Source organism: Pyxicephalus adspersus, chromosome 11, assembly GCF_032062135.1.
Source record: "Pyxicephalus adspersus chromosome 11, UCB_Pads_2.0, whole genome shotgun sequence".
NCBI classification, from domain to species: Eukaryota; Metazoa; Chordata; class Amphibia; order Anura; family Pyxicephalidae; genus Pyxicephalus; species Pyxicephalus adspersus.
Window position 1 is genome coordinate 43455105 of NC_092868.1, and position 26113 is coordinate 43481217.

Consider the following 26113-nt stretch of genomic DNA (forward strand, 5'->3'; position numbering starts at 1 on the left):
AAGAAACCGGCCGGCTTTTTCTTCCCGGAGAGGACACCCAACGCTGGAGGACGACGCTGGAACACGACAGATGGACGATCGCAGCGGGACCAGGTAAGTGATCGATAAACCCGAACTTTTCTCACTGTATTTACATACAGTGAGAAAAGTTCGGGGTTATCGAAAATAGTAACTTCTTTTACCCCGTACCAAGGTCGTGGTTATCGGTTAGGTGGTTAATAAATGAGGCCCACTTTTGTCAACTTTCAACAATTGTTTATATTAAAGCCCAAATCTTAAGTGAGAGCACCAACTTCTGTGATGAAGAGCATTTTAGCCATAGAGAGCACCTACTTAGAGAAACACTCTTATTCCAAAACCCGACCATAGGCATGAAATGACTCTACACAGTCAGTACAAAACATCTGATATATCCATGAACATTAAGTATCTGCCAATTGTGTGCTGTGAAAAAGTAAAAAAAACGCTGTTTGTCCAGGCCTCCGCAGCAAGCTTCTAGTTTCTCAGGCTCATTGGCCACATTGAACTGATCATCTGTTGTGTACCATACCTCTTGTTCTGTCAGGTTTATTTTTATATAGATTTCAGATCATGCATAATCCGTTTATTTCTTGACAACTTCATCTGTAGAAACACAATGTGTCCGTTTATTAGCTGCATAGTTCACGGGTGACTAATGACAGTAAGCCCTGTTGCATATCACATATGTATTCTTGAATGTCTTGATCACCATATGTATGTAGATTATACCCAGCATGTGGGAGTTCGCACATTCCAGAGAAGATTAGCCTGAGTCAAGTTGGAGTAACGGAAATGACAGAAGCTATAAGTGCAGCCCTGAGGACAGGTGTAGCTTGTCCTTCCAGAATGTCTCTTCTACAAGAATGCTGTCTCTGTATGTCGCCTTACACACCTAAACAGTACACTGGCTATGGAAAAACATCAAAATAAACATACATTTGTTCTTCTTTTAGTGCTGTAAATAATCACTATTTTGACACATTTCTTAGATCCCTAGTCAACATCACCCTACCTCTCCCCCCTTCTTTATACCTTTAGTAGTAATTCCTATACCTATCTCCCTACATCTGTAAGTCTCCCTCATAATTCCCCTCCTACCCATCAGCTCTATGGATCCGGCATTGTGGCTGAGAGTCTGATTTGAGCTTTTGGTTTTGTTCACTACATAATAAAATAACTTTTAATAGAGTTAACTGCTGCTGAGCTTACAGTAATGTCACAAAGAACCAGAATAATTATCAATCTAAATGACGTGATACATTGCAACTTGCCAGTTCAGAGTTGTGTAGGTTGCGTAGGTTTCCTTTTTTTAAACCTGGTAATCGTGCAATAACACATTTTTTGTCATAAGATGACAATGTATGCTAATTTTACTGTGTTAGTGGAGGAATATAGTTGTTACCCTAGTGCAGGAAGTGTTTTAAATATACAGAACACTTCACCCTCTTTGACTAGATCATTAGATGATAGCTGGATAACATAATTAGCATCATCAGAGTGAATAGGGAAGTTAGTAACATACAAGATTTTGGGTTTGATCAACTAGTATTTTGTTTTTTGTTTTGTTCTTTCATGGCGGATCATGTGACAGCACTCTATTCCTACCTGCACGTATCCCCAATAAAAGGTCTACCTTTCCTGTTTAGGTAGCAACACAAAATTTTCCTTTATCCTATTACCTTCCTTCCTACGGACATTAGTAATCAAGCAAATTATAGTGAATTTTCCAGACTGGGACACATTAACAAAAACTTGCATCTCTGCAATGCACATTTCCCCCCATATTTAATGCCTTTTAAACCTACATGTCTGCTGAAATCCAAATCTGTTCCTCCAGAAATCCATTGTGCTTTTTACTTTGTTTTTGAGAGACATCAGTACACTGATTTAGGACTCCTATGCCTATCCCCCACCTTCTCTGTGCTCTGTGCTCTCTCGTGAAAGAAAAGGGTTCTTGGGAGATGTAGTTCTGGTGGTTTGCCTACATCAGCATTACCTGAGCTCCAAGCTACTGGTTATGATATCAAAAGATATCTTGTTCTACAGGAACAAGTTAAATGGAAAAACAAAATACTGTTGGGGCTTGATCTAGAAGGGGCCAGGCAGGATTGGGGTTATAAATGTGTAATGGCTGTATGTTCCTAGGAGCAATGTAGCAGCTGTGTCTCTATTTTATGACTGACCCAGCATTAACTAATATGCTCCCTGTTGGCTACATATTGTTCATATAAAGTATTCACGTCTAATAAAGAATGAAATATACAAATATTTAAGAACATAGACGCTGAACGTAATAAAAGAAAATATATTTGAAAACACATATATAAAGTCTTTTGAAGAAACTGTGATATGTTTGCTAAGAATTGTTATTTTTTCTGTGTATGTTTTAAACAAGGAAGTCCTTGATAATTCACGTGGTACCTGTATTCTTTTTCCTGCTTGGGTTTGTCAATATGTAAATCATCATGACTAAACGTGATTAGTTGAAGGGTACAGGACTTTGCCTTATACCGGTCACGTGACTAAGAATTACAAATGGCTTCCCCATGACACTTTTCCAAATAATTCTGAAGTTTATGTTGCAGTGACCTGTAATTATAAAGAAGTACAGAGTATATTCCTATAGAACAGACCAGAATTTAATTTTGTCACAATTTACCTGCTTCCTGTGCTGTATTTTGTATAACTGTTCATTTTTATATAATTCTGTAACTGTTTCGTCTAGTGGCTGTTTTGTCTCTCAGCTGAACAGCTATCAGTCGTTCTGGTTTAACGTCTGTCTGAGCTGCCCCATACTCACATTGAAATAAAAGAAACGTGTCGCTGTTCTCTATTATTGAGAAGAGAGCAAAAGATTTAGATGTAAGTAGCATTAAAGTTCATTAGATGCCTGGTTCTCCTCTCTATACCGTGGTTGCTCCTTCTGACCCCGGCATTACAGCAATGATGTAGATGCTGATGGAAGGAATTACAGCATGCATTGGGGAACCAGATGTTCAACATTTCCAGAATTGTTCTGGATGCTAAAGATTCTTCCAGTAGTGGAATTTATCACTTGAATGCAGCGGAGAACAATGGGGTGAGAAGTGAAACAGGTAATCAAAACTTTTTTTTTTTCAGTGCAATTTTGTTTTTAAACACAAATATTCTCTTTATATCAATTATTCAAATGTGGGACACATGGGGAATGAAAGTGGATTTAAACATAAATAATAATTTATAAAGCATCCATTAATTTGTTGATTTGTAGATTGGTGTGAAGGAGAAGTAAAGCATAACCAGCAAAAAATATTAGCTCGCTCTTTGTATATACAAATTCTATATAGTATTCTATATAAAGTTAAGTACACCCTTATTGCTTCAGTAGGAACTAGGAGGGTAAGCAATAGCCAAGTGCTGCTAATCAAATGTATTTCATTAATTGATCATCTGCAAGTGAAGAGAATTTTGGCAACTTGCTCCTCGCGAGCATTTAGGTGTGTGTTAACACAAATCCAAGGAGTAATGATCTTAAAAGTAAATGGCAATGCTTATGTGTTGAATAAAAAAACAACACTGCATTGCCATATATACAAGCCTATACAGGTTGTACATACAAATAATCTGTCCAGGATGGCATTGCTGTACTTGTCTTTGTAATAATAATAAATGATTTTTAACACAGTATTTATATATCGCCATCATATTATGCATCGCTGTACAAAGTCCATAGGCATGTCACTAGCTGTCCCTCAAAGGGGCTCACAATCTAATCTCCCTACCATAGCCATATCATATGTCACTATAACAGTCTAAGGTCAATTTTGGGGGGAAGTCAATTAACCTAACTGCAAGTAATTAAAACATGAAAGGACTATAGTTTCCCTGCTTAGGAAAATCTTAACCTAAATACAAAAATAGAATATATGGCAACTTACTAGCATGTGTGTAATATAATGTATAAAGTGGTTGCATTAGTTTTTGTTTTTGTTTTTTCGTCCAGTGAGGGTTTCCATCCCATATTGGAGTCAAATCTTGTTTTATGTGTACAGGCATGGGGACTAAAATACAGAAATGTCATCACCAAGACCTAGCTTTTTTTATTGTAGTATTATTATTGTATTGGATGTCCTTCTGGTAATTGACTATATCCTTTGTATTAGAAGAGATCATTACTGATTTTATAGGATCTTGTAGTTTTCATTTTACAATGTTTAACCCTGTAAAAACTAATCCAGAGCTGTCCCACCTCATGACAGATAAGTTGTGAGGTCATGTCCTTTGTTTAGCTCTTTCAAGCTGCCTCATTGGTGATGTACAACATTCATCAGGCAGATGACTGGGTTCTCCGCTGATACCTCTGACTCATTCTCTGTGTTCCTGTATCAGTATTATTGCTTATAAATGTCACCGGCTGTATTTGTAGTGTGTAAAGTTGTTAAAGGAGTTGCAACAGCTTGTGTCATAAAGTCATATAAGGTGGTAGTTAAGGGATCATTTACGCATGATAGGAAGAATAAAAGGAAAAGGTTATACTTTAAACCTGGGCAGATCCCAAGAGCCTGGAAGGCCACAAATTGAAGTGCTTGAGTGATTTTAGCCGCCTTGTGTATAGTATGTTGAGGCAGCCTTAGGGCTGAATTGTTTTGGTTCTGTATTGTGTATTATTAATACAGTATTTATATAACATAATATGCAGTGCTTTACAAAGTCCATAGTCATATCACTAACTGTCCCTCAAAAGGGCTCACAATCTAATGTCCCTACCTCAGTCATACAGTCTAAGGTCAATTTTGGGGAGAAGCCAAGTAACCTAACTGCATGTTTTTGGAATGTGGAAGAAAACCGGAGTACCTGGAGGAAACTCACGCAGACACGAAGAGAACTTGCAAACTCCATGCAGATAGTGTCCTTGGCCTAGATTCGAACCTGGGATCTAGTGCTGAAAAGGCCAAAGTGCTAACCAATGACCCACCGTTCTGAAAGAATTTCATGAAAAGAAATCTGCCTTGGTCACAAACCTAGAGCAGGTAATCATGTCTCTTAAAGTTGAACTAATGTTGAAATTCAGGCAGGTGGTTCTTGAAGGAAGGGTCAGGCGATGTCCTATCTGCAGTAACTGTTCTTACCTGCCCGATCATCACCCAGCCGTCAAAGTTTTACTAAGCTGTGCATGAGCAGCTCGGGATTGGCAACCTGGAAACCCGGCAATCCTGTCTTCCCTTCTGCATGGCTGTAATGAATGAACTTCCGTGCACCTGCGTGGGATTTACATCAACTTGTCATGGCCAATCAAGATGGCTGAGGATGGTCTTTAGGAAGAAAGAAGATGGCGGTGCCCTTCAGAGTGGGATAGGTGAGTAATCGCAATGAGCAGTACCCATTATTTTCTGTCCTGCTGAAAGGAAGTGAGAACATCAATGCATAAACACATACAGAAAAAAAAATGCTCTGTTGTAGAATTGGGGAAGATTATTGCCCCTGTCAGATTTGCATTTCTCTCTGTGACCCTGTTGTAGAGTTTTCTTTGCTTCCTGTGTGTGTTGTCAGTAGCACTATAAGCAAAAGCCAAATTTGTTCTATTCCAACCTATTGAATGTTTCTAACTTGCTGTATACTTTAAAATGTACCTCTGAATTAAGTCACAAACAAGGGATATAAAACAAGAGGATGAAGGAGTACCAGTACAATTATTTAGCTCTCACCAAAAAACAATGCACTTGGTCTTCTTAATTATTAAACCTGCCCCATGGTAGTGAGGATGCTAATTACATTGTGGTGTGTGAGAATAAACAGTAGTCAATGTGTCTGTATATCTGTATGAGAAATAATCATCCTAGAAAGCACTTTGTTAATTCAAATGGTATATTTGCATGACAAACTATTTTTACAGAAAGGCTAAAGTAATAGGTTAAAAAACTCCTGCTGAAAGGGCACAATCTTTGTTTTTTGTTTTTTTTTGCACCATCTTGCATTTAAAGCACAAAAACTTTGTTAGATAACCTTTGATATCTGCATTACAGGTAAATTCATTTCATCATTGTATTAAGGTACAAATCTGAAATTCCTATGTCTGCCTACAGGGTCCCATAATTGAACATTATGTTAGCTGAATACTTTAAATTGCTTTCTTAGCAAAAAAATATTTAAGCATGTTCTCATTTGACCTTTTCTTTAGTTTGCTTTTAAAATTTTGTGCCCTCGTTATTTTGAAAAAGTACTTCCCCTGGCCTCACATACCTTCTATCGGAGAGAAATTTCAGCTCTTAAAGGTTTATATTCACTGTTTATACCCACTTGGTTTTATGAAAGCCCCTGGAACTCCGTAAAAATATATCACCCATTACCAAATGCTGTCTTTTCTACAAAAGCTTGCCTCCTAAACTTTGATGATCCTTTTTTTGTTTATTCTCCAAGTTGTGTCCTACTGAAAAAAGGAGAGACGCCATTCAGAGTGATTAGTGTCATTTACCTAGGTTGTTGCTTTAGATCTAATGATATTGCATTATAAAAAAAAAATGTGCAAATGTGACTGACTGTACACATGTGCAATAATTGTCATTGGAAAGGATCTTTCACGATCCTTTCCAACGACAAAAGACTGAATGAACCAGAGCTTTACATACAGCGCCGTTCTGTTCCACAAAAAAAGAGGCGGATAATGGAGTGGCACCCCACTGTGCTCTTTCCCCTTCACTTCCGTTACGATCGTTCGTCATCCATCATTTAAACGACCGTCCTGGGGGATCCAGGAGAACAAATGATCACTGTACACGCGCCAGATTCTCATCCGATATCAGCCCTGAGCTGATTATCGGATAAGAACCATTGTAAGTGTGTACACAGACTTAGGCAAGGGTTAGATGGCCAGAAAACAATGTAATTTCAGCGACGTTCACAACGCTTTACGAATGGTGGTATAGTCACCTCTAAATTGTACAATGGGTTTGAAGTGGAGAGTGTTGGGACAACGGTTTGTAAATGGGATTCAATTGTCTGCACATCAGGCAGACTCTGCATACAGTGTCTAATGGCCAGTGGAACTTTGCACTCAAAGTGGGATAAATGTCCACAGAAATATCCTTAACATTCAGCATGCAGTCTTCCATTGATTGTGTAAACATAGCTTTCAGTAGGCGTTGTTGATGCTGCTTCCAGTAAGCTAACCTGTGCTTGTCCAGGTGATTGGCTCAGTGAAGTCCCAAGAAGACAGGTAGAATGTATTCATTCCCATGCTAGCTCCAACTACCAGAAGGTTACTAGAGTAATGACAGAATAAAAAAAAAATGGTGATGTAAACCTATTTCTTTGTACTGCATGAACCACGCATAGGATTGGTTTAAAGTTTAGTTTCACTGTCCCATAATCGACATGTTGTGAATTTTTACTCAGACTCCGTAGAAACATCCATCTGGATAAAACGGAGGGAAGGAAATGGCTCCCCTTATTTCTGGGAAACTTGTGATCTCCTTTTGATGACCTTGTATATTGATAGATGCTATGATCTGATCTCTGCTTCTTTGTGCACAGTTGGATAGTTGTGTGTGTGTGTTTTTTTTTATTTATTTTTTTAAGATTCATCTACATGCAAAGTTAATTTGGTTTCAAATAATGAAGTTTACCTTTACTCTAGCTTTAGCTCTTGCCTAAACATAAACTCCAGCATTCAGTACTGCTTCCTAGATGAACATTTTCAAGGAGAAAAGCTCTGTCAGGAGTGCATTAATGTTTCACCTTGATCTTGATACAGTTTGAAATGTAAAGAATTAGAACTAAAATGTTTAATTTTTCCTGAGCTTATCTTGAGCGCTCTGCAGTTACTAATGTTTTATCTCCCAGTGCAGGTTTTTTTATCTGATTGGAAACTGAGGGGCAACAAGAGAATAGGGACAGAAGATAAATGGGGCAGATATGTTTTTGGAAAGCATTTGTGAAGGTTTAAGTGTTAAAACTGATTGACTGCAGGAATGAATATCCTGTGGAATATTGTGATGGTTTCATTGGGATGAAGTTAACGCACCCCTAAGCTGTAAAAGTCATTGCGGTGACTCTTCCTTTTGACATGCATTTGTCTTATTCATGTGTCTCCTCTGTGTTTCTGCAGCGATATTCTGATCACCCGGCTGGGAGCATCCATGAGTTATGATGAGCTGTGTGAAGAAGTAAGGGAGATGTGCCGCCTACGCCAGGAGCAGCCCATCACATTAAAGTGGATTGATGATGAAGGTATTGAGGTGGTCATTTTGTAAAGGGCATGATTAAAATAGTGTCTGCAAAAGTTTTTTTTTTTAAATTTATTTATATATTTATTTTTTGTCATTGTCCTCCAGTGCCATTACCAAAAGGTAATTTCTATGCAGCACACTGAACATATGGAACTCTGCTATCTGTGCAAGATTAGCTGTCTGTTTCCACAGGTCTAACAAGCCCCCTACTCAGCCACAACTACTCCTTGTGTATTTGTGACTGTGATGGGAGGTTTCGGACCACTGGAGACGTCTACTTTAATGTTACTTTAACATGGAGGGCAGGGAGCGCAATAAACCTCACACATAAGACAATGGGTTCTCTAAACATTGAGTAGTAAAAATGCAAGAACATCGGTTGCAGTGTTCAACCCAGAAGTTTTTTTTAACTTGGGTGGGAAGAAATTGTAGGCGGGTGGCAGCCCTTGTATTGTGACCCAACTCTTCAGTAACCACCCAAAAACAGCCAAGTGGTTACTGAAAAACGCCAGGTGGAGTGTCTGGCTAAAATGAGGCTGGAGAGGACACTGCGTTTGCTGTATGTGTGGTGTTTTGACCCCAAGCAGTAAACATAATTTTAAACTGATTGACTGATGACCGAATAGTATTGTTTTATTTTGGACATCTAAATCATGGATGGCCAAAAAGTGGATGGTGCAGCACATGACACATTTAGTGTTAGTTTGTTCCATAGGAAACCAGTTACACTAGAGTTTTATCAACTTTCTACTGCTCTCTCCCCCTTCTTCTATTTTGTTCCAAAATTTTGTAATGCCCACCCCCCTAATATGTCCCATTTTTCCATCATCCTAACTTTTTTGTGCTTCTGTATGGTAACCTAACTTATCAGTACCACCCAAAAACAGCTGGTTGGTTACCAAAAAATACTGGGTGGTGCACCCAGCTAAAAGGGGCTCCATCTTGTAGTAACAACCAGAAAAATGCATGCATATACTGGGTTTACCCCCGAAATCTGTGCTTTTCTGATTTGTGGGAAATGGGTGTTCAGTTTAAATGCTTTAGATGTTTAATGCCTAAAACAAAAAAAACATATCCACTTACTTTCAATCCTGCAGCGCAGTCGTTTGGTGCAAAGGTGTCCAAATCGGGTCCCGCATCATCCCGGCATTCATCTCCGAACCGGGCGCTGCCATCTTTAGCTCTTTTTTTCCTGGTTCTTCTTTCTACATTTACGAACCAGGCGTGAGATCAGGTGACGTAGGTTGTGAAAAAATTTGCCGCATGCATGAGATTGGCAAATTTTTCTCTTCTCACGAAAAAGGCTCCTCCTGCGCATGCCCAAGATGCTCAGGCATGCGAAAAAGGAGCACCCAAAAACCTCCCGGGATGCGTGACGTAGGTATCCCGGGAGGCTTTGTGCTCCCATTCATTCTTGATCACCTAGGTGATCGAAAATTAGGGGGCGGTGTTACACTTTAAAAACAAACAGAATTTTGTACCTTACATAAAAGGGTTGTCTACCCTTTTATGTAAAGTAAAATTTCTGAGTTTTGGTACGCTTTGAAGATAACTTTGTCCTGAGGTTGTTGAAGTTTTGAATTTCACCACAGGGTGGCAGTGTTCAAGCTGTAGCATCTGGTGATGGTTCCTTTGTCCCCCAAATATTGGGTGCTGGGATGTGCATAGCATTTTAGTACATAGCAGCCCATTGACACTCTGCTTAGGCTATAGCTAGGACCTAGAAGGCACCAAAACAATGCCCTGTTGGCTGCCGGTTGGACATCCCTTTCCTAAATTATATAAGAAGTACAAAAATCTGTCACAATTTTAGGCAATTTACACTGAGCTTTTAGTAAAAGCAAAATGAATAATTGAATATCAGAACTATTAAGAAATACTAAGGTGTGTATGTATGTGTGTGTGTATGTATATGTATATATGTGTGTGTAATTATAGAGGTTATATGTAAATCTTGATTTCTGTTAGAATTTAATTTTGTCCCCATCTCCTTGGTCTCCATGTTGGTCCCCTATTGTGATGGCAAAGCCTTATTTAGCAATAATAAGGTGAACTTTTATGGTCCCAAGCCCATCTTGGATAACTGTATTTTACTGCCTGCTTCCCCTAGCCTAGAAGGTTCTTAAAGTTGCTTACCCACCTTTTCAGATACATTTTTTTTATTGGCTCTGCTTTGTGCCACAAATTCTCTTGACTTGAACATGTCATGTGATGAAAACTCATTTATTCCTATGAAAGCCTGTTGAGTTTTCAAACAGCAAAAGTAAACACAATTATTAATCTTTCTGAAGAATAACGTATATGTATTTTAGCTGTGTATTTAACAGTATAACAGGTGTTTCCAGGTTCTAATATGTATAATTCTCTGGTAGGCAATTTGTTGTGTTAATGGTTCTGCCTATTTCCAGTAATTGCATTATGTGATGCTTTATAGTTTTTGTTTAAACCCCAGAGACTTCTGCTCTCTAGACCTGTCAGAGTGTGTTGGCCCACATGGGAACATTTGTAATCATTGTCTTTATTTACTAACTGGGTTGTCTGATCCTCCTGTGACTGCTGAGTAGCAATCTTTCCTGCAGGTGCCCTTGACACAACGCTCTGACAGTTGCTCGGTCTTGCTTTGCTGTCTCTTATTCTTGATTGTGGCAGCTTCCCAACTGTTTTGTGATTCAGTCAGTAGAATCAGTAATTTGTATGACACATCCCTCCCAAGGTCTGTAGGATGCATTGGCATTTTTCATACTTGTACTTTAAATCATATTTTGTTTTCTGCATTTAACGTCTGAGGAAAATTTGGTAGACGATAGAATTGTACATCTTGCACAGTACAACTATTCTCCTACAAGTTTGTGTGGCTTCTGATGTTTGGCACTGCTTTTTTTGCTACAATGGTTTTATTGGAATGCTCCTGATAATATGCAGGTCAAAAGTTTGTAGCCATCATTGTTTAAAAGGGGGGCAGTCATGTAAATGTAAGTTGGTGTTTCACTTACAAAGCTGTGAAATGTTTACTTGGGGTTCATGAAATTATATACAGGTCAGAATGAATGCAAAAGGAGCAAGCTCATATTAAATTTTATCAAGAGTCTCTGCCCTGGCCCTTGATAATATTAAGACTGCTGGCTGTCTCTGCAAATCTACATTTACTCGTGGTGTAGGAGCGCTTGTCTTGACATGCAAACATGTACAACATATTTACAAGTTATATAAGTTGACTCTGCATTTTTCTTCCACCAGTATTCAGGTATCACAGACAATGGTCAAATAAATCCATTTACGTTTTTGGAGTAGAAAATACATGCAAAGGGGGACATTTATCAAATCTATTAACCACAGGCTGGTTTAGGGTAGGGCAAATTGGGCAAATACTTGGGGCCCCAAAAGACAGAATGGCAGGCGTGCAGGAATGTTGTACGTTGGGGCCCGCAGACTGAATTTCTCCTGGCCACATTTTATCTTAAACAATCCCTGTAAAAATTGACCCTGACTATGCCCTTTATATGCAATTTGAGTTACTGTGCCTTGTTACTCCCAGGCCCATTCACACACGTGCTGGGTAATAAAACATTTTTCTTGTGCATGCAGGGTAAATGGACCATTAGAGATCATGTCTTGTCACCCTTTGGACAATGAAGGGTTTTAATGTTTTTTGCTATTCTTTTCTTCTTGTGTAATCATCTTTACAAAGTCATGGACATTTGGCTTCATCTTAAATATAAGCCAGAAATTGGAAACATTTCTTGCAATCTGATATTCATCATAGTGAACACACTGCCTGAAGCACATAACCCCCAGGATACAAGTGCCAGTCTGCTCTAGCAACAACTTGGCAGCAGTCAATGACATGTAGCATGGTGAAACGTCCCCTATTACTGCAGATAATGCTTTAGACATTGTCTGTCTATTAAAATACAAAGGGAAGGGCATATCAGAGTCTAAATATGTATATTATATCTGTTTTTTATGTGTTTATACCTGCAACAAATTTTTTATTACCCAACAAGTGCAAAATGATAACATGTGATGATGTTCCTCCATTTGGCTTGATATCAAACTCTTGCAGGAACTTTACAGCAAAGCTCACAATGGCAGAGGTGGTGTGAGTTGCATTCTGATGGTGGAGACGGAGGAGCTCATCAGTGTGCTATTTCTTGTTTCTCTGTTTCACAGGTGAGGATAGGAAACGGCAAGGAAAATGGAATCGTCAGAGGAAAAAGTTCAGGTCCAGACAGAGTTGTTAAAATCAGATCCCAAATATGTGTACAGGTAGTCCCTGGGTTACATACGAGATAGGGACTGTAGGTTTGTTCTTAAGTTGAATTTGTATGTAAGTCGGAACAGGTGCATTATTTTAAAAAAAAAAATGCAATTAGGACAAATGTTTGTCTCAACCTAATATTAGGCAGCATGAACAAATCTTTATGAAGCCTAGACATTCATTAACTTCTGGAGCAAGCTGTGCTTTGATATGCAAAAAGTAACAGCAGCAGAGTTTGTCTTGTTCATTTAAGAGTTACAAAAGCTAGCAGAACAGCAAAAGATTTCTTCTGCAAGTCCTGTGAACCTCCCTGTCCTCCCTGTCAAGCCTCTGTTCTGCAAATGAGCGAGCAGGGAAGTCCTGTTCGTATCTTGGAGTTGTCCGTGTGTCGGATGTACCTAACTCGGGGACTACCTGTAATCTATTTAGCTTTACATTTAAAATACATTAAACATTACCCTTTTCCCCATCTCTATAACATGGGCAGTTCTGTAGACCACAGAAGTGAACTGGACAAAGCTAATGACACTGCTGGCACTGTATGACACTGTATGCCAACAATAAACAGTCACACTTTTATCAGCAGATACAAAATAGTCTGAAGTTTGCTGCAATAAATATGTGGATTTTATATTTGCCCATGTTTTTGTTTAAAATCTGTGGACCTTTTGTATAAACTGGAAGGACGGTGCATGCAATGCTTATACACAACATTTAGGAGACCTTTTTATTTCCTACCATGCACTGAATGCAGACTGGTTGTTGCACACAACACTTTGTTTTGGATGTCTGTGTTTTAGGTTAATCTGTGCCAAATCTAAAACCGCTCTGTACCAACATCTCATAATTATCTTTCTGGAAAGACTACCTGTTACACTGCTGAACTTTGTAAGCCAATTATCACATACCTGTACCATGGCAGCTACTTGTTTTTGCTATAACAGTAAATGATGTCACCTAAAACTGTTACTGCCTTTCTTCCTGTGTATCCAATGTCAACCTGAATGACATTTATAGTTAGTAACATTGCACCCTGCAAGAGAGTTGTTTGCCACAACATTCAGGCAGTAGAGGAATCCAGAGTAATTTAAACTGTGCAGTAAAAGTCAACTCTCCTATGGGCCCCATCTAGTATTTTGTCTGGGTACCAAACCCTGCTGTGTTCCACCTGGAGAAAGTACATTTAGCTGTAGTGCTTTGCATGCCACGTCATGTTTCACAACCAGAACATTTGACACCGGGTCTCTGCACTTCCATAGCTTTAAAAATAAATCTATGAAACTGCCCTTTCCTACCTTTCATTAAGTACTAAACGATTTATAAATAAAGCCTAGATGTAATCTCAGTAATCATAAACAGTTCTGTAATAATCATCTTTTCCATCTGAAATGGGATTTATCTGCAGGACTGCATAGCTCACAGCTTGTTTGCCTTAAGCAGTTTTCCTCTGACCTCAACATGGTAGAAAATCCCTGATAATCTTCACCCCATTATTATTATTATTATTATTAATAAACTGTCTCCTATGGTTTACAGCTGTCTTCAGCTAATCTATGCAGTTACCTTTTCTATCAATAATTCCGGAGTAGAACTTCCAGGTATTTATACCACAATAAAATGGTTCCATTCTGTCTTTCTGTTGCTGCATTTACTTTTGATAAGAAATGTCAGCAAAAAATGGCCCTTGCCCCTTCTCTTCTATAAAATGATATAGCAGTTGGTGCTGTGAATTTGGAGAGACACTCGGAATGAGCAGGCTACATGTAATCAGATTGTAGAACTTTACTGCCCTCCATATCATTTGGATATTTTGTCTGTTATTGGATATTGGATATTTGATATTTGTCTCTATAGCCTGCTGAGTATTTCCATAGCATTTCCCTTCTTTTTCAGTGACTGGAAGGGGAAATAGATCCATATAAGTAAACTGAAACTATATCAGAAAATAATAAAAAGTCCTGGCAGACAGAGCTGCGCTGTGTTGCAGAGTTGAGTAATTCTGAGGAATGATTGGAAAGAATTATAAACCCCAAATGATAAAACTTCCTTCCTGTATGTATTTAATCTGTGAATTTAGCAGTCTGGAGTACAGCTTTAAATATTTAGCATTTTTAGAAACCGGTTACCAATGGTAATATTGCCCTGTGTTCCTTTTGTAATAAGTTTTGTAAAGGCTGAAATTACCCAGAGAGCTCTTCTCCAAACAAACCTTCAATTGTTCATACATGGGCTTCTTTTTTTTTTTTTGCAAGCAATTATTCTTTATTGCATTCAGTAATATTCAAAAAGGAAGCAATATCTGTATCTGCAGCAGAGAAAAATGAGGTGTCCTCCCCTGTCAGACAAAGCTGATTAAATCTTAGAATGGGATAGACAGAAATAAACAACCTTTGGTAGGCAAAACAGCCCTGATATATGTATTTTATCTTTGTATTTAGCTGTTTGCCAGATGTATTTGTCTAGTAGCATGTAAATTGTTGCAGCTGCTATGAATTAGAAACTTGTTTCCCACCAGATTTTGTTATTGGGGAGACCAATTAACTGGGTTACACAGACAAGGAAGCCTGGGGTTCCACCTCATCCTGCTAGGGGTCTCTTGAGCCATGTGCAATCTGTTCTTCAAGTCATTTCAAGTGAGAGAATAGATTTTTTGGATATCTGTAAGAGTAATAATCTTCTCACTGGCTAGCAATGTCAGCAACGTTCTTTCTATTGACCACCACACTAATGTACTGTGAGTTATGGGTTATACTAATTATAGCAGGGGGTTCCCTGAAGACCTGAAAGTTATTTCAAAGGTGCCCTCATGTTAAAAACACAGAGAAATGCTGACTAATATTACTTTATTATCCGTACACAGTATTTATATAGCTCGGACATATTATGCAGCAATTTACATCCATAGTCATGTCACTAGCTGTCCCTCAAAGGAGCTCACAATCCAATGTCTATAGTCATATGTCTTTAATATGGTCTAAGGTCAATTTTTAGGGGAAGCCTATTTAACTAACTGCATGGTTTTGGAATGTGGCAGGAAACCAATGCAAACACAGGGAGAACCAGCAAACTCCATGCAGATAGTGTCCTGGCCGAGATTTGAACCTGGGACCTAGTGCTGCAAAGGCCAGCGTGCTAACCACTGAGCCACCATGCTACCCAGTAATATGCCTATATAACATTTCAGTTTTGGTGTCTGCAATTGCACGCAGTACCTCAATCTTCTCTTCTTATCATCAGTCGTACATCAGATAAATTTTCTGTCCCTGATTTAAGACCTTGCCATATCAACATCAAACATTTAAATGTTTCTTCAGTACTACCGTTCTGTTCTATAATCCCGAATTGCACAGAGCAGAATTTGATATGTGCATAATAAACTGTATAGTGAATTTTTAATTGGCTGCAGAGAATTTCTGTGTTCTGGGAAGATGATACTGCAGTGCTGTAGTAACCGTTCACATCTGAATATGAGATTCAATTAAATAATAGGGTTACTAGTATTTTCCTGCTCAATCGGCCTTCATTAAAGGCTCATTAATAGGCTCTTTACTGAACAGTGTACTACTGAGAGTTGTACATTTATATTAGATAGGATTTTATTAGATATGTTTCTGCATACGGAATATTCTGATTATCAGTATGCTGAATTAAAATTCTAGTATGAATGATATTTCTAATGAGGTCGCTTTCAGTGCATGTGTCACGTACTGGGGTGAAATGGTTTTACTTCACTTGCAAGCAGTGTGCACTATCCTGGAATACAGCATGTGGCCTGGTAAAAAATGACGGCTTCCGTCTCAAACTTCTTCCAGAGGCTCTTAGGATTTCCTTGAGCAATTGGCAATTTATGATCTTTTTGGCTATCTGTAAGGATGATATTCTTCTCAATCACCAGCAATGTAAGAGGAATTCTTCCTACTGACCACCACGCTAATGTACTGTCAGCTGTGGATATAGAAATTATAGCTGGGGTTCCCTGAAGATCTGAAAGTTATTTAAAGGGTTTTGTCATGTTAAAAAGTTTGAAAAAAGTCTGGTCTAAGGTTCCTCGGAAGGATGTTCACATTTGTGTTCCTTCATTTTATCAGTTAAGATTCAAGACTGAAAAGTAACAAGCCAAGTCTTTTTCCTTACAGTCATTATTTCTAGTTTATACAAAATGTTCTTGCCCATGGAGATTCCGCTGATTCATATCTATGACCTATTTATCCAAAAAGTTGCAATAACTGTATAGTTTGCAAGTTGTTTTACTGTGTTTTTTCCCCTAACCTAGTTTTCTGGTTGTTTTCCCAGAGATATATTTATATAACACATGACATTACACATTGAGCCTGATTTGTTAAACCTCTCCAAGGCAGGAGAGCATACAGTTTCATCAGTGAACCTGTGTGATCCAGCAACTGCTGTTTGTTAGCAAATGTTTTCAATCCCAGACCAGATCCATTCCAGGTTTGTTGGATCACCAAGCTTCACTGAAGAAAGTGCATCTACTCCAGCCTTGAAGAGGTTTAATAAATCCGGCCCATTGCTTTTAAATATTTTTTAAAAAGGAGGCGCAGCGTGACGTCAGTGTAGTCAAGTTGTATGGGGCAAGCGTTGCTGAGCCGTACGCTTCAGTATTGTTTCCACCATTACAACAATCCCCCTGCTTCGCAAATACCGATTCTCATCTAATTGTTTTATTTTATTTGTTTATTTCTCAGATGCTCTTTTAGGTAAGTATGACCTTAATTGTGTATTTTCTTTAACCACCTGAGCGTTACACTGATTTCTAGATTTCTGTTCCAAAAGCGTCACAGGTTTTCATGAAAATTTTTTTTTTTAAATTGTAGACCTGTAACTTACAGAAATATGTCCGAATAGGGTTCTAGTAGATATCATGAATATAAAAAATGTTTGAAACACACAATCATGTAAAAAAAAAACAAAAAACTTTTAATAAAATTAAAGGAAAAACACAAAAATCAGCTTAAACAAGAACACATAAATAAATGAAAAATACTGAAAATGCGATAATTCGGTATAATGTATAGTAATATATTTTTCTAAAACACCTCCCTAGTGTCCGTCACATACCTATAGACAAAACCACATAAATATATTTTCTATTATTTTGTATTGGATTGGATACAGGACTTTGTATTAAATCCAATACAAAAAATTTGAATTTTCCGCTACGACCCTCATCGACGGGCGCACGCACGCGCATCACCAGGAATCGCCGAGGGACGCGTACGCAAATGCCGGGTATTCTAATTCTTTCCAAACTTCCATGCAAAAAGTGTTACATTTTTTGCATGGAAATTTATTTTGGATTGTAGGCTCTAATTCACCGAATTACCGCATAACTCACCAAAATATGTCCAAAATTTTATAAATTTAATAATTAAATTTTTTTTTTATAAAACATAAAAAAAACATAAAAAAAAAATCTTTAAAAAAAACTAAAAAAAGTGTAAAATGTAATGTACAGTAGCTTTTATAATATATATATAATACAATTATATATATATTATATAAGGATTTCTTTGTATTGAACTCAATACAGCTTTTTTGTATTGAGTTCAATACAAAGGAACTCAATGCAAAATTTTGAATTTGCCGCCCCGCCTCCCTCCCGCGCCGACGCACGCAGCGACGTCACCGGGAAACCCCGGTGATCGTCTCTGCACTCGCCGGCTGGACACCGAAGAGGACAGACGTGTCCGGAGGAGCGGAGGGAGAAGGTGAGTATTTTTTTTTTTTTTTTTGTCCAGCGATCGACGCTGGACGGTGACAGTGACCGGCACAGGGATAGGGACAGGGACAGGGAGAGGAGGGAGAGGAAGCCGGCTGGCTTAGAAAAGAAAGCCAGCTGGCTTTCTCCTCTAAGCCGGCCGGCTTTTTCTTTTAAGGAGAGGGACACCCGACGCTGGAGGACGACGCTGGAACATGGACCCGACGCTGGAACACGGAACCGACGCTGGATTAGCACAGCGGGACCAGGTAAGTGGGGATTTTAGTGTAGGCGAAAAAATACGGGGTTAACCAAAAGAGCAAAAATATTTAGTGCGAGAAATTACGGGCTTAGCGGTTAGGGGGTTAACTGTCATATTTAATAGCATCAAATAGTTTGACTTTGATAATTATCATTTCTTGTTTGGTCTTGGATTCAAATGAAATAAACCCATAATGAGTGAGAAAAGGCAAACAAATATTTTGCATTTTTTTAGTAATACCAAAGATAATGCAACTAATGATAATAGTAACAATAGTAATACTTCAATTAACCGTGAGCTGATCAATGAATCGGAGCCTTCACAGTCCTTGTCAGCACCATTAGGAAGATCATTATTTTACAAATATTTATATTTATCTTTTTATAAAAACATTCATTGGTGAAGCTGGGTAATCTGGAAACCTGGAATGGATTTCCTAAAAGTCTTTTTTTATTTGTTAGCAAATGTTTTCAAACCTTGACCAGATCCATTCCAGGTTTGCTTCATCAACCAGCTTCACTGATGAAGTGTATCCTCTCCAGCCTTGAAGCGCTTTAATAAATCAGACCCACGGTCTTCTATATTGGGCTACAGAGGTGTAAACATAAACTTCTATAATAATATAACCAAGGAACGTCTAAGCAGGAGAAAACCTCAGTTCACATGTAAAAACCAGCACTACTAGCATCTAGTAGCAGCTACTGATCGTGTCACTAGTGGCTTTTTGGAGTTCTTGTATGCACATCGCAGAGGGGTAATAAATATTGTATAGTTTCTACGCTTTCAAAAAATTTATGTTAATAGTGTATCTCTACCATTTTCTTATCCCCAGAAAGCAATAAATATCCAACCTTCAGTATTTTAAGGGCGTACCCTAAGGAAATGAACAAGACATTGCCATGAAGATAGATAGGGCTTTTTTATGCATTTTAAAAATACATGAATAAACCTTGTCCTGAGCAGTGCAGCATCTGCTGTGACACCGCAATCTCTATTGTGTGCTACTTAAAGCCTTCAGTGCGTTTGTGTCATTGGAAATGTATAGAATTGTTTACTGATATTTGAATACTGATGTCTGTAACTTCAAACGCTTCCACTTTGCCTGAACATATTGCTATGAGCTGCGCATTGTGTGCTTTCAACTTGTTAGGAATTATTAATATTTAATGTGTATTTACTGGGTTCCTGTTGATCTTTTTATGTACTAATATTCATGCCTAGAATTTGAAAACGGTGTTTTGGTTATGTTTTTTTTTCTAATTTATTAAAAGTTCTTGAAAAGGGTTTAATAAAAACACAATTTCCCATGAGCCAATAGGGCAAATGCCAGCATTACTAAATATTATTAATTTATTTAGGTAGAACTTTTGCCTCTCCTAAAAATTATGTGCTTATGGTAATTAGAGGTGCCCATGCTTTTACAGTCTTCTCTCTAAACCCCCACCCTGCAAGATGTTTGTGACATACCTAATTCAGCTTCCTGTGGTGGTGTGGTAGTAATGCTGCACTGCTCCTAAATTAAGAGCAAAGTTAATAATTAAAGGATTTGCTTGCTTGAACTATGGTGGAAGGAGAAAATGTTGCAGGCAGCTTGGCTATCGGCATTGCTACTGTTGATTGATAAGTCTGTAGCTGGTAAGTTAGCACTTGGCCACTCCTAGTCCTGCCCACTGCTTTCTGGACCCTCTCGGCTCCTGAAACCCTCCCGCTGTTAGCTGCAGTGTCTTGGAGGGGGAGGATGTAGAGAACAATCAAAGGTCAATTTGGTTTATTCATTGAAGGTAAATGAAGTTTTTTGTTAATTTATGGGTCTTCTAGATAAAATATTAGCTAGATTACCTATATAAACTGTCGCACATCTGCCTTTAGTTGTGCTTTAAGTGACAAATTCTCTCTTTTTGCCTTTATGACACAGTCTTGGTTTAAAAAATAACATGGAGTCTGGCTTGCATGTGCATTGGCACTATTTAACATCTTTAGAGCTAGCAAAGAGTTACATTTTAAAGTAGAAACAAACTAAAAGAAAAAATTAGGCAGACAAGTTTATTACTCTGATGTTCCTTCTGCAATAAAATAAACGTACCTGCCTGTTTGCAGTTACGTCAATGAACCCTGAGATGTGCATGCGGCAAATTTCTGGATTCTTTGAATATATGAACTCCTGTTAAGTTATTTTGGCCTGGCTAATTAACATGGTTTGGGATCCATAACTGTTATCATTTTTACAGCTATCCTGTAAAGAGGAAGTAAAATCAACTTTTCCCTTTACTCCAGTACATTTACCACATTATTGTAACTTCCAGGAACAGAGTTCTTTTAACAAATAAGTATAAACTGTATGGACAAATGGTTTTTATTGTCATGCCAGATGTCCCCCAAAACTCTCCTGTCTTTGCTACTATGAGATCTTCCTTGTGTTTCCCACTGGGAACAACTCTGCTAATTCAGGACCCACCGGGCCAGTCTTTTTTTTTTTTTTTTTCTGGGTTACTTCTAAATCATTATATGAAATTCACTATGAGTGGACGAGTGTTGGGAAAACGTCTGTGGTTTCCATGCATGGAGAAGTTCTACGCCTCCTGTCTCTCAACAGCTTTCTTAAAAGAAGATTGAACATTTTACAAAGCCTCCTATTTAACACTGATCTTGCTCATTATAGGGCAGCATTTTACTTAAACTCCATTCAAAGTCATATTAAAATAGGCTTGGATCCTAAAAAAGAAAAGAATATAAATATTTAAAAAGCCGTATAGTGCAGAGGAGGATTGAGAAAAATGATTTCTGGCTATCTTTTTAACATGAAGGAACCCACAATTATTTATGCCATTAGTTATTATTTTACATTAGCCAGCTGATTAGTGGCACAAATGCCTCTTACATTGTTGGCAAATAGGAAGAAGTTCAGTTCTTGGGTTTGTTTATACTCTAACTTTTACTCCTCATATCTGAGCAGATCAACAAGGGATTGAAAAGAAGGTGAGCTGCTGGTGATGCTGCCATTATTGGTATTATTGCACTGCACAACAACGATTTTGCTACTGGGAATAATAACACATGTGATTTACATGATATTCAGTTTACTGATTACAAATCTGAACTCAGAATTTGCTTATCGCGTACAGATTTTTAAGTTTAGGTGTGCAAAAGCTGTTCAAATGGTTGGTAATTGGGTAATGTATTTTTACAGGGGAACATTATCACAGTTGCAGCTACCACTATGCCTGCTGCCGCCTCAGCTGAATCACGCCCCCTGGTGGTATGCATGTTCCAGTAGCGGCTGGGCATGTCTGGCCAAGTCAGTGAGCTGACGTCAGAAATATATAAGTATATTAAGGTATAAAAGGCGAGATGGACTAAGGGCTTGTCTCTAGTGTGAAACTATTTATTGGATAGTTCAGCTAAGCCATAGTAAGACTGTTTTGAGCTAAAGATGAGTAGGCGCAGCTGTGTTAATCGGACAATTTTTGCTACATTTGTGGCAAATATACCCCATGTGATCAACACAAAAACCTAACTAAGATAGTGGGATTTGCTTACAAGTATTACTTTGGATCTGAAATTGGAGATCAGGATAAAAGCTGGGCACCTCATATCTGCTGTCAGGTGTGTTACATTGGCCTAACACAATGGTTGAATGGGAAAAGGAATAAAATGCCTTTTGCTGTGCCTATGGTTTAGGGTAAGCCAAAAGACCATCACTCAGACTGCTTCTTCTGTCTGTATGAATAAAATTGCTGGGTTTTCGAAGAAGACTGAGTAAAAAGATTGTCTATCCTGATTGTGAATCTGCTCGGAAGCCAATGCCTCCTACATCTGTTGTTACTGACAGTGACATGTCGGATGAGGAACAGGAGGATGATGTCTATGTTTATGAATGTGATGAACGCCAATTTGAAGAGGGTAAGCCACATTTTATAAGCCAATTATATTTAGATAATCTAGTAAGGGACCTGTCTTTGTCAAAAGAGAAGTCTGAACTGTTAGCCTCCAGATTAAAGGAGTGGAATTTGCTACAAAAAGGTATGACAACTTCACACTTTTGTGATCGTCACACAGTGACACAAGTTTGCAGGTTATTACAAGCTGGAAAATGACATTTGCCCTTGTACCGACGTAAGTAGTCTGATGATGGAGTTAGGGTGCGAATACATACCAGAGCAGTGGAAATTGTTCATAGACTCGTGCAAAGCAAGTTTGAAAGCTGTATTGCTGCATAAAGGTAACAAAAAACCTTCTGTTCCTCTTGCTCATGCCAAGGGAATGAAAGTGACTTATAAATCCATGGAGGTAATTTTGAAATTGAATAATTATTCAAAACACAAGTGGATGTTTGTGATGACCTGAAGGTAGTGGCACTCCTTCTTGACCTGCAATTTAGATATACAAAATATATGGGCTTTGTGTGCTGTGGAACAGTCGTGATGACAGCAACCATTATAAAATGAAAGAATGGCCACCCAGACTTGAACACACTGTTGGCCAGTACGGCGTGAAGCATAAATCACTCATTGATCCACAGAAAGTATACCTTCCGCCACTTCATATTAAACTTGGTTTATTGAAAAACTTTGTCGTTGCAATAGATTGTGATGGTATTGGTTTTCAGTATCTGAAGGACAAGTTTGGAAAAGTTATAACCGATGCTAAACTGAAAGCAGACATTTTTGTTGTTCCCAAAACCTCAATTTCATGTGTAATGCCGCATTCAGAGACAAACTCAACCCATTTGAACTTGCTGCTTGGGATTCATTTGTGCTAGTTGTACAAAACATTTTGGGCAACCAGCGAGCTGAAAACAATGCTGAACTCATGAACAACATGCTAACAGCATACCATCAACTTGGCTGCTGAATGTCACTTAAAATTAATTTCTTACATTCCCATCTGGACTTCTTCCCACAAAGTTTGAGTGATGAACAAGGGGAGAGGTTCAACCAGGACATTTCTGTTATGGTAACAAGATATCAAGGCTGTTGCAACCTTAACATGATGGGCGACTACTGCTGAATTCTGCAACAGGAGACAGCGGAGAGCCATAAATGCAAAAGCAAGTGCCTGAAACACTTCTGAAGTGTACATGTGTGTTGAACAAGGATTATGTGTAATTGTACATGTTGTTGCAACATAAAACTACGTTTTTGTAATGTCATTAACTATGAGGCAAAAGTTAGTTATGTATAGAGATTTCATAGTAACTGCAGAACGAGATACAGAGAATGACACAGGAAGAGGAGAAGACCCTGCCCCAAAGAGCTTACAATCTAGGAGGAGGGGGGGATATCTAGTGGTGGGAATTTAGTGAGGGTTTCAAAAGACAGAAAAGGATGGGTAGGCAAGTTTGAAAAAAATGAGTTTTGAGGGCCTGATACTTTGTTTAGCACAAAGGCCATGTTGTATCTGCATTGTATGTATCCTTCATAAAACACAAGCAGTGGTGTTGCACTTGTGGTGTCCTCTGGTTGCTTCTGAAAACTTGATTGGAAGGGAGGCTGGTCCAATGACGGCTCTTTTTTTCGGCAATATTTTCCACTGCCAATTTATTTGAATAGAAGGGCTTTGTTTGCTAAAAAAAATTGTTAAACACATACAATGGTCACTTTCCTCTGAAAAGCATTTATTGGCAATAACTCTCTCCTGTGTTTAGTTTGGACTAAGTCATTGCCTTTTATAAAAGATTTATTTCTGTGCAATGTTGTTTTCTTTAGTGCTTGAACCCACCATGGTTGTTAACTGCCATTTCCTTTCTTCATGATTTGTTTTTTCCCTGCTTTATTCTGCCCCCCCCCCCCCCATTTTCTGTCCATGGCACAAATTTGTGCATTACCAATATTAACCATATATACCCATATTAATGGCTTTCTTGCATAGCCTAATGCAGAGAGCACTTGAGTCAACCAACCAGATGTCTTCCTCTAAACTTTAGTGCATTCCCCTATGCCCGATTCCCCGATATTACTGGGTGATGAAGAACACCACGTATTGCAGATTTCTCTCCTACTTGTTAACAATGGTCTGTGTAAATGTTTAAGCTCCTGGAAATCTTTAATTTTTCTTTCCATTTTCTGCATTGAAACAGATGTTCAAATGAGCAAGAGCATCCGTGTTGGCTTTGGCACTATGAGAGCTACAGAAGGAAAATTACGTAATTATGTAGTTGTGAAGGGTGAAAAAGAAGTTCTAACTCCATCAAGCTTAAACTCTCTCTTTAAGATAAAAATGGATTTGTGGTCTGTGCCTGTGCAAGGAAAAACTATTTTTTAGAAGGAATGATTTATTCTCTGATCTGCTTCTTAGGCTGACCTTAAAGAACATCCACATTCACAGGGAGTCGTCATCTTCCACCTCCTCCCCTTCTTGATCACTGTGACTATCTTCGGCTATCTTGATTTGCAAGGGGGAGTTCATTCACCAACCGCATATAAAAGGGAATCTGGCATTACGGGTTTTCCTTGTGTCCATAAACCCAGTGCAATCAGGAAGACAAGACACATTATTGCTGAAGGAACATCATCACCTGTACCTTTCTGCAATATTGACCTGCCTGGTTAGGCATTTGTAAAAGAGGAACTTCAGTTCCTTTTTTTAAATATTCTGGGACTCTTCATCCTGATCTTTTCTGTTGATAACTAAGCCATATGTGGCATCCTGGAGGTCTGTACTAACCACCTCTTGGCTTCTTCTGGATTGGTGGCCAATCTCATTGAAAGTGCACCTTAACTTTAATTCCACTGCCACTGTTGCCAAGTTTGTGGTATAATGTAGCCTTCTTTACCTGATTATATAAACATTGCATCTTAAAGGAAAAATCTCCATCTAGAAACCTCAAAGCTTATCTCTAGGCTAACGTTTTTGAATGATATATACCAAAGAATAAGAGTGCCATCATGCTTAAAAAGCAGCCACTGTGGCTGGAATTACTCCAACATTATAACATATTAAAACCAAATTGATTTTGATTAAATAAATAAAATTGCAATACTCCAACATATATTCTTTGTTACCATATATATTCCTCTCACACTTTAGTAAGCCTTATCTAACATACCTATGAATTCACTGACTTAGGTGGACCACTCAAAGGAACCATCAAGGTACACTTCAGTCTTGAGGAAGCGATACCCCTTTCTCATGGAACACTGGATGATTTTGCTCCATTCAACCTACCGTATTTTTCGCCGTATAAGACGCTCCGGAATATAAGACGCACCCAATTTTAAAGGAGGAAAATCTAGAAAAAAAGTTTCTGAAAGATTATTCCCCTTCTGATCACTCATGTGCCATTCATACCGGTATTCCCCTTCTGATCACTCATGTGCCATTCAAATTCCCTTTCTGATCACTCTGTACCTTTCAAATTCCCTTTCTGATCACTCTGTCATTCAAACTCCCCTTCTGATCACTCTGTCATTCAAATTCCCCTTCTGATCACTCTGTGCTTTTTTTCTATTGTACGGCAGTTAGGACAGGGAACAGCAGGTGGCGCTGTGCCGGCTTCTTTCGCTTTGCTTTACAGACAGGAGAAAACACGATGCTGGCAGAGGAGAGAAGAGAGACACGCTGCAGCCAGAGACACACGCAGGATCGGGTATCGGGTGAGTATATTATTTTAATTATTTTATAACACATTTGTCGTATAGGACGCACTAACTTTT

General features: G+C 38.5%; 1 protein-coding gene across 3 annotated transcripts in view; it reads left to right on the forward strand.

The window, feature by feature from the left end:
* The window catches only part of PRKCZ (protein kinase C zeta), a 157891-nt gene that overhangs the window by 12169 nt on the left and 119609 nt on the right, over positions 1 to 26113 (forward strand). For all 3 annotated transcript variants that reach the window (XM_072427153.1, XM_072427156.1, XM_072427155.1), the window contains exon 3: positions 8105 to 8226. In XM_072427153.1, the coding sequence (XP_072283254.1) occupies positions 8105 to 8226 (122 nt within the window). The remainder of the gene's footprint in view (positions 1 to 8104; positions 8227 to 26113) is intronic.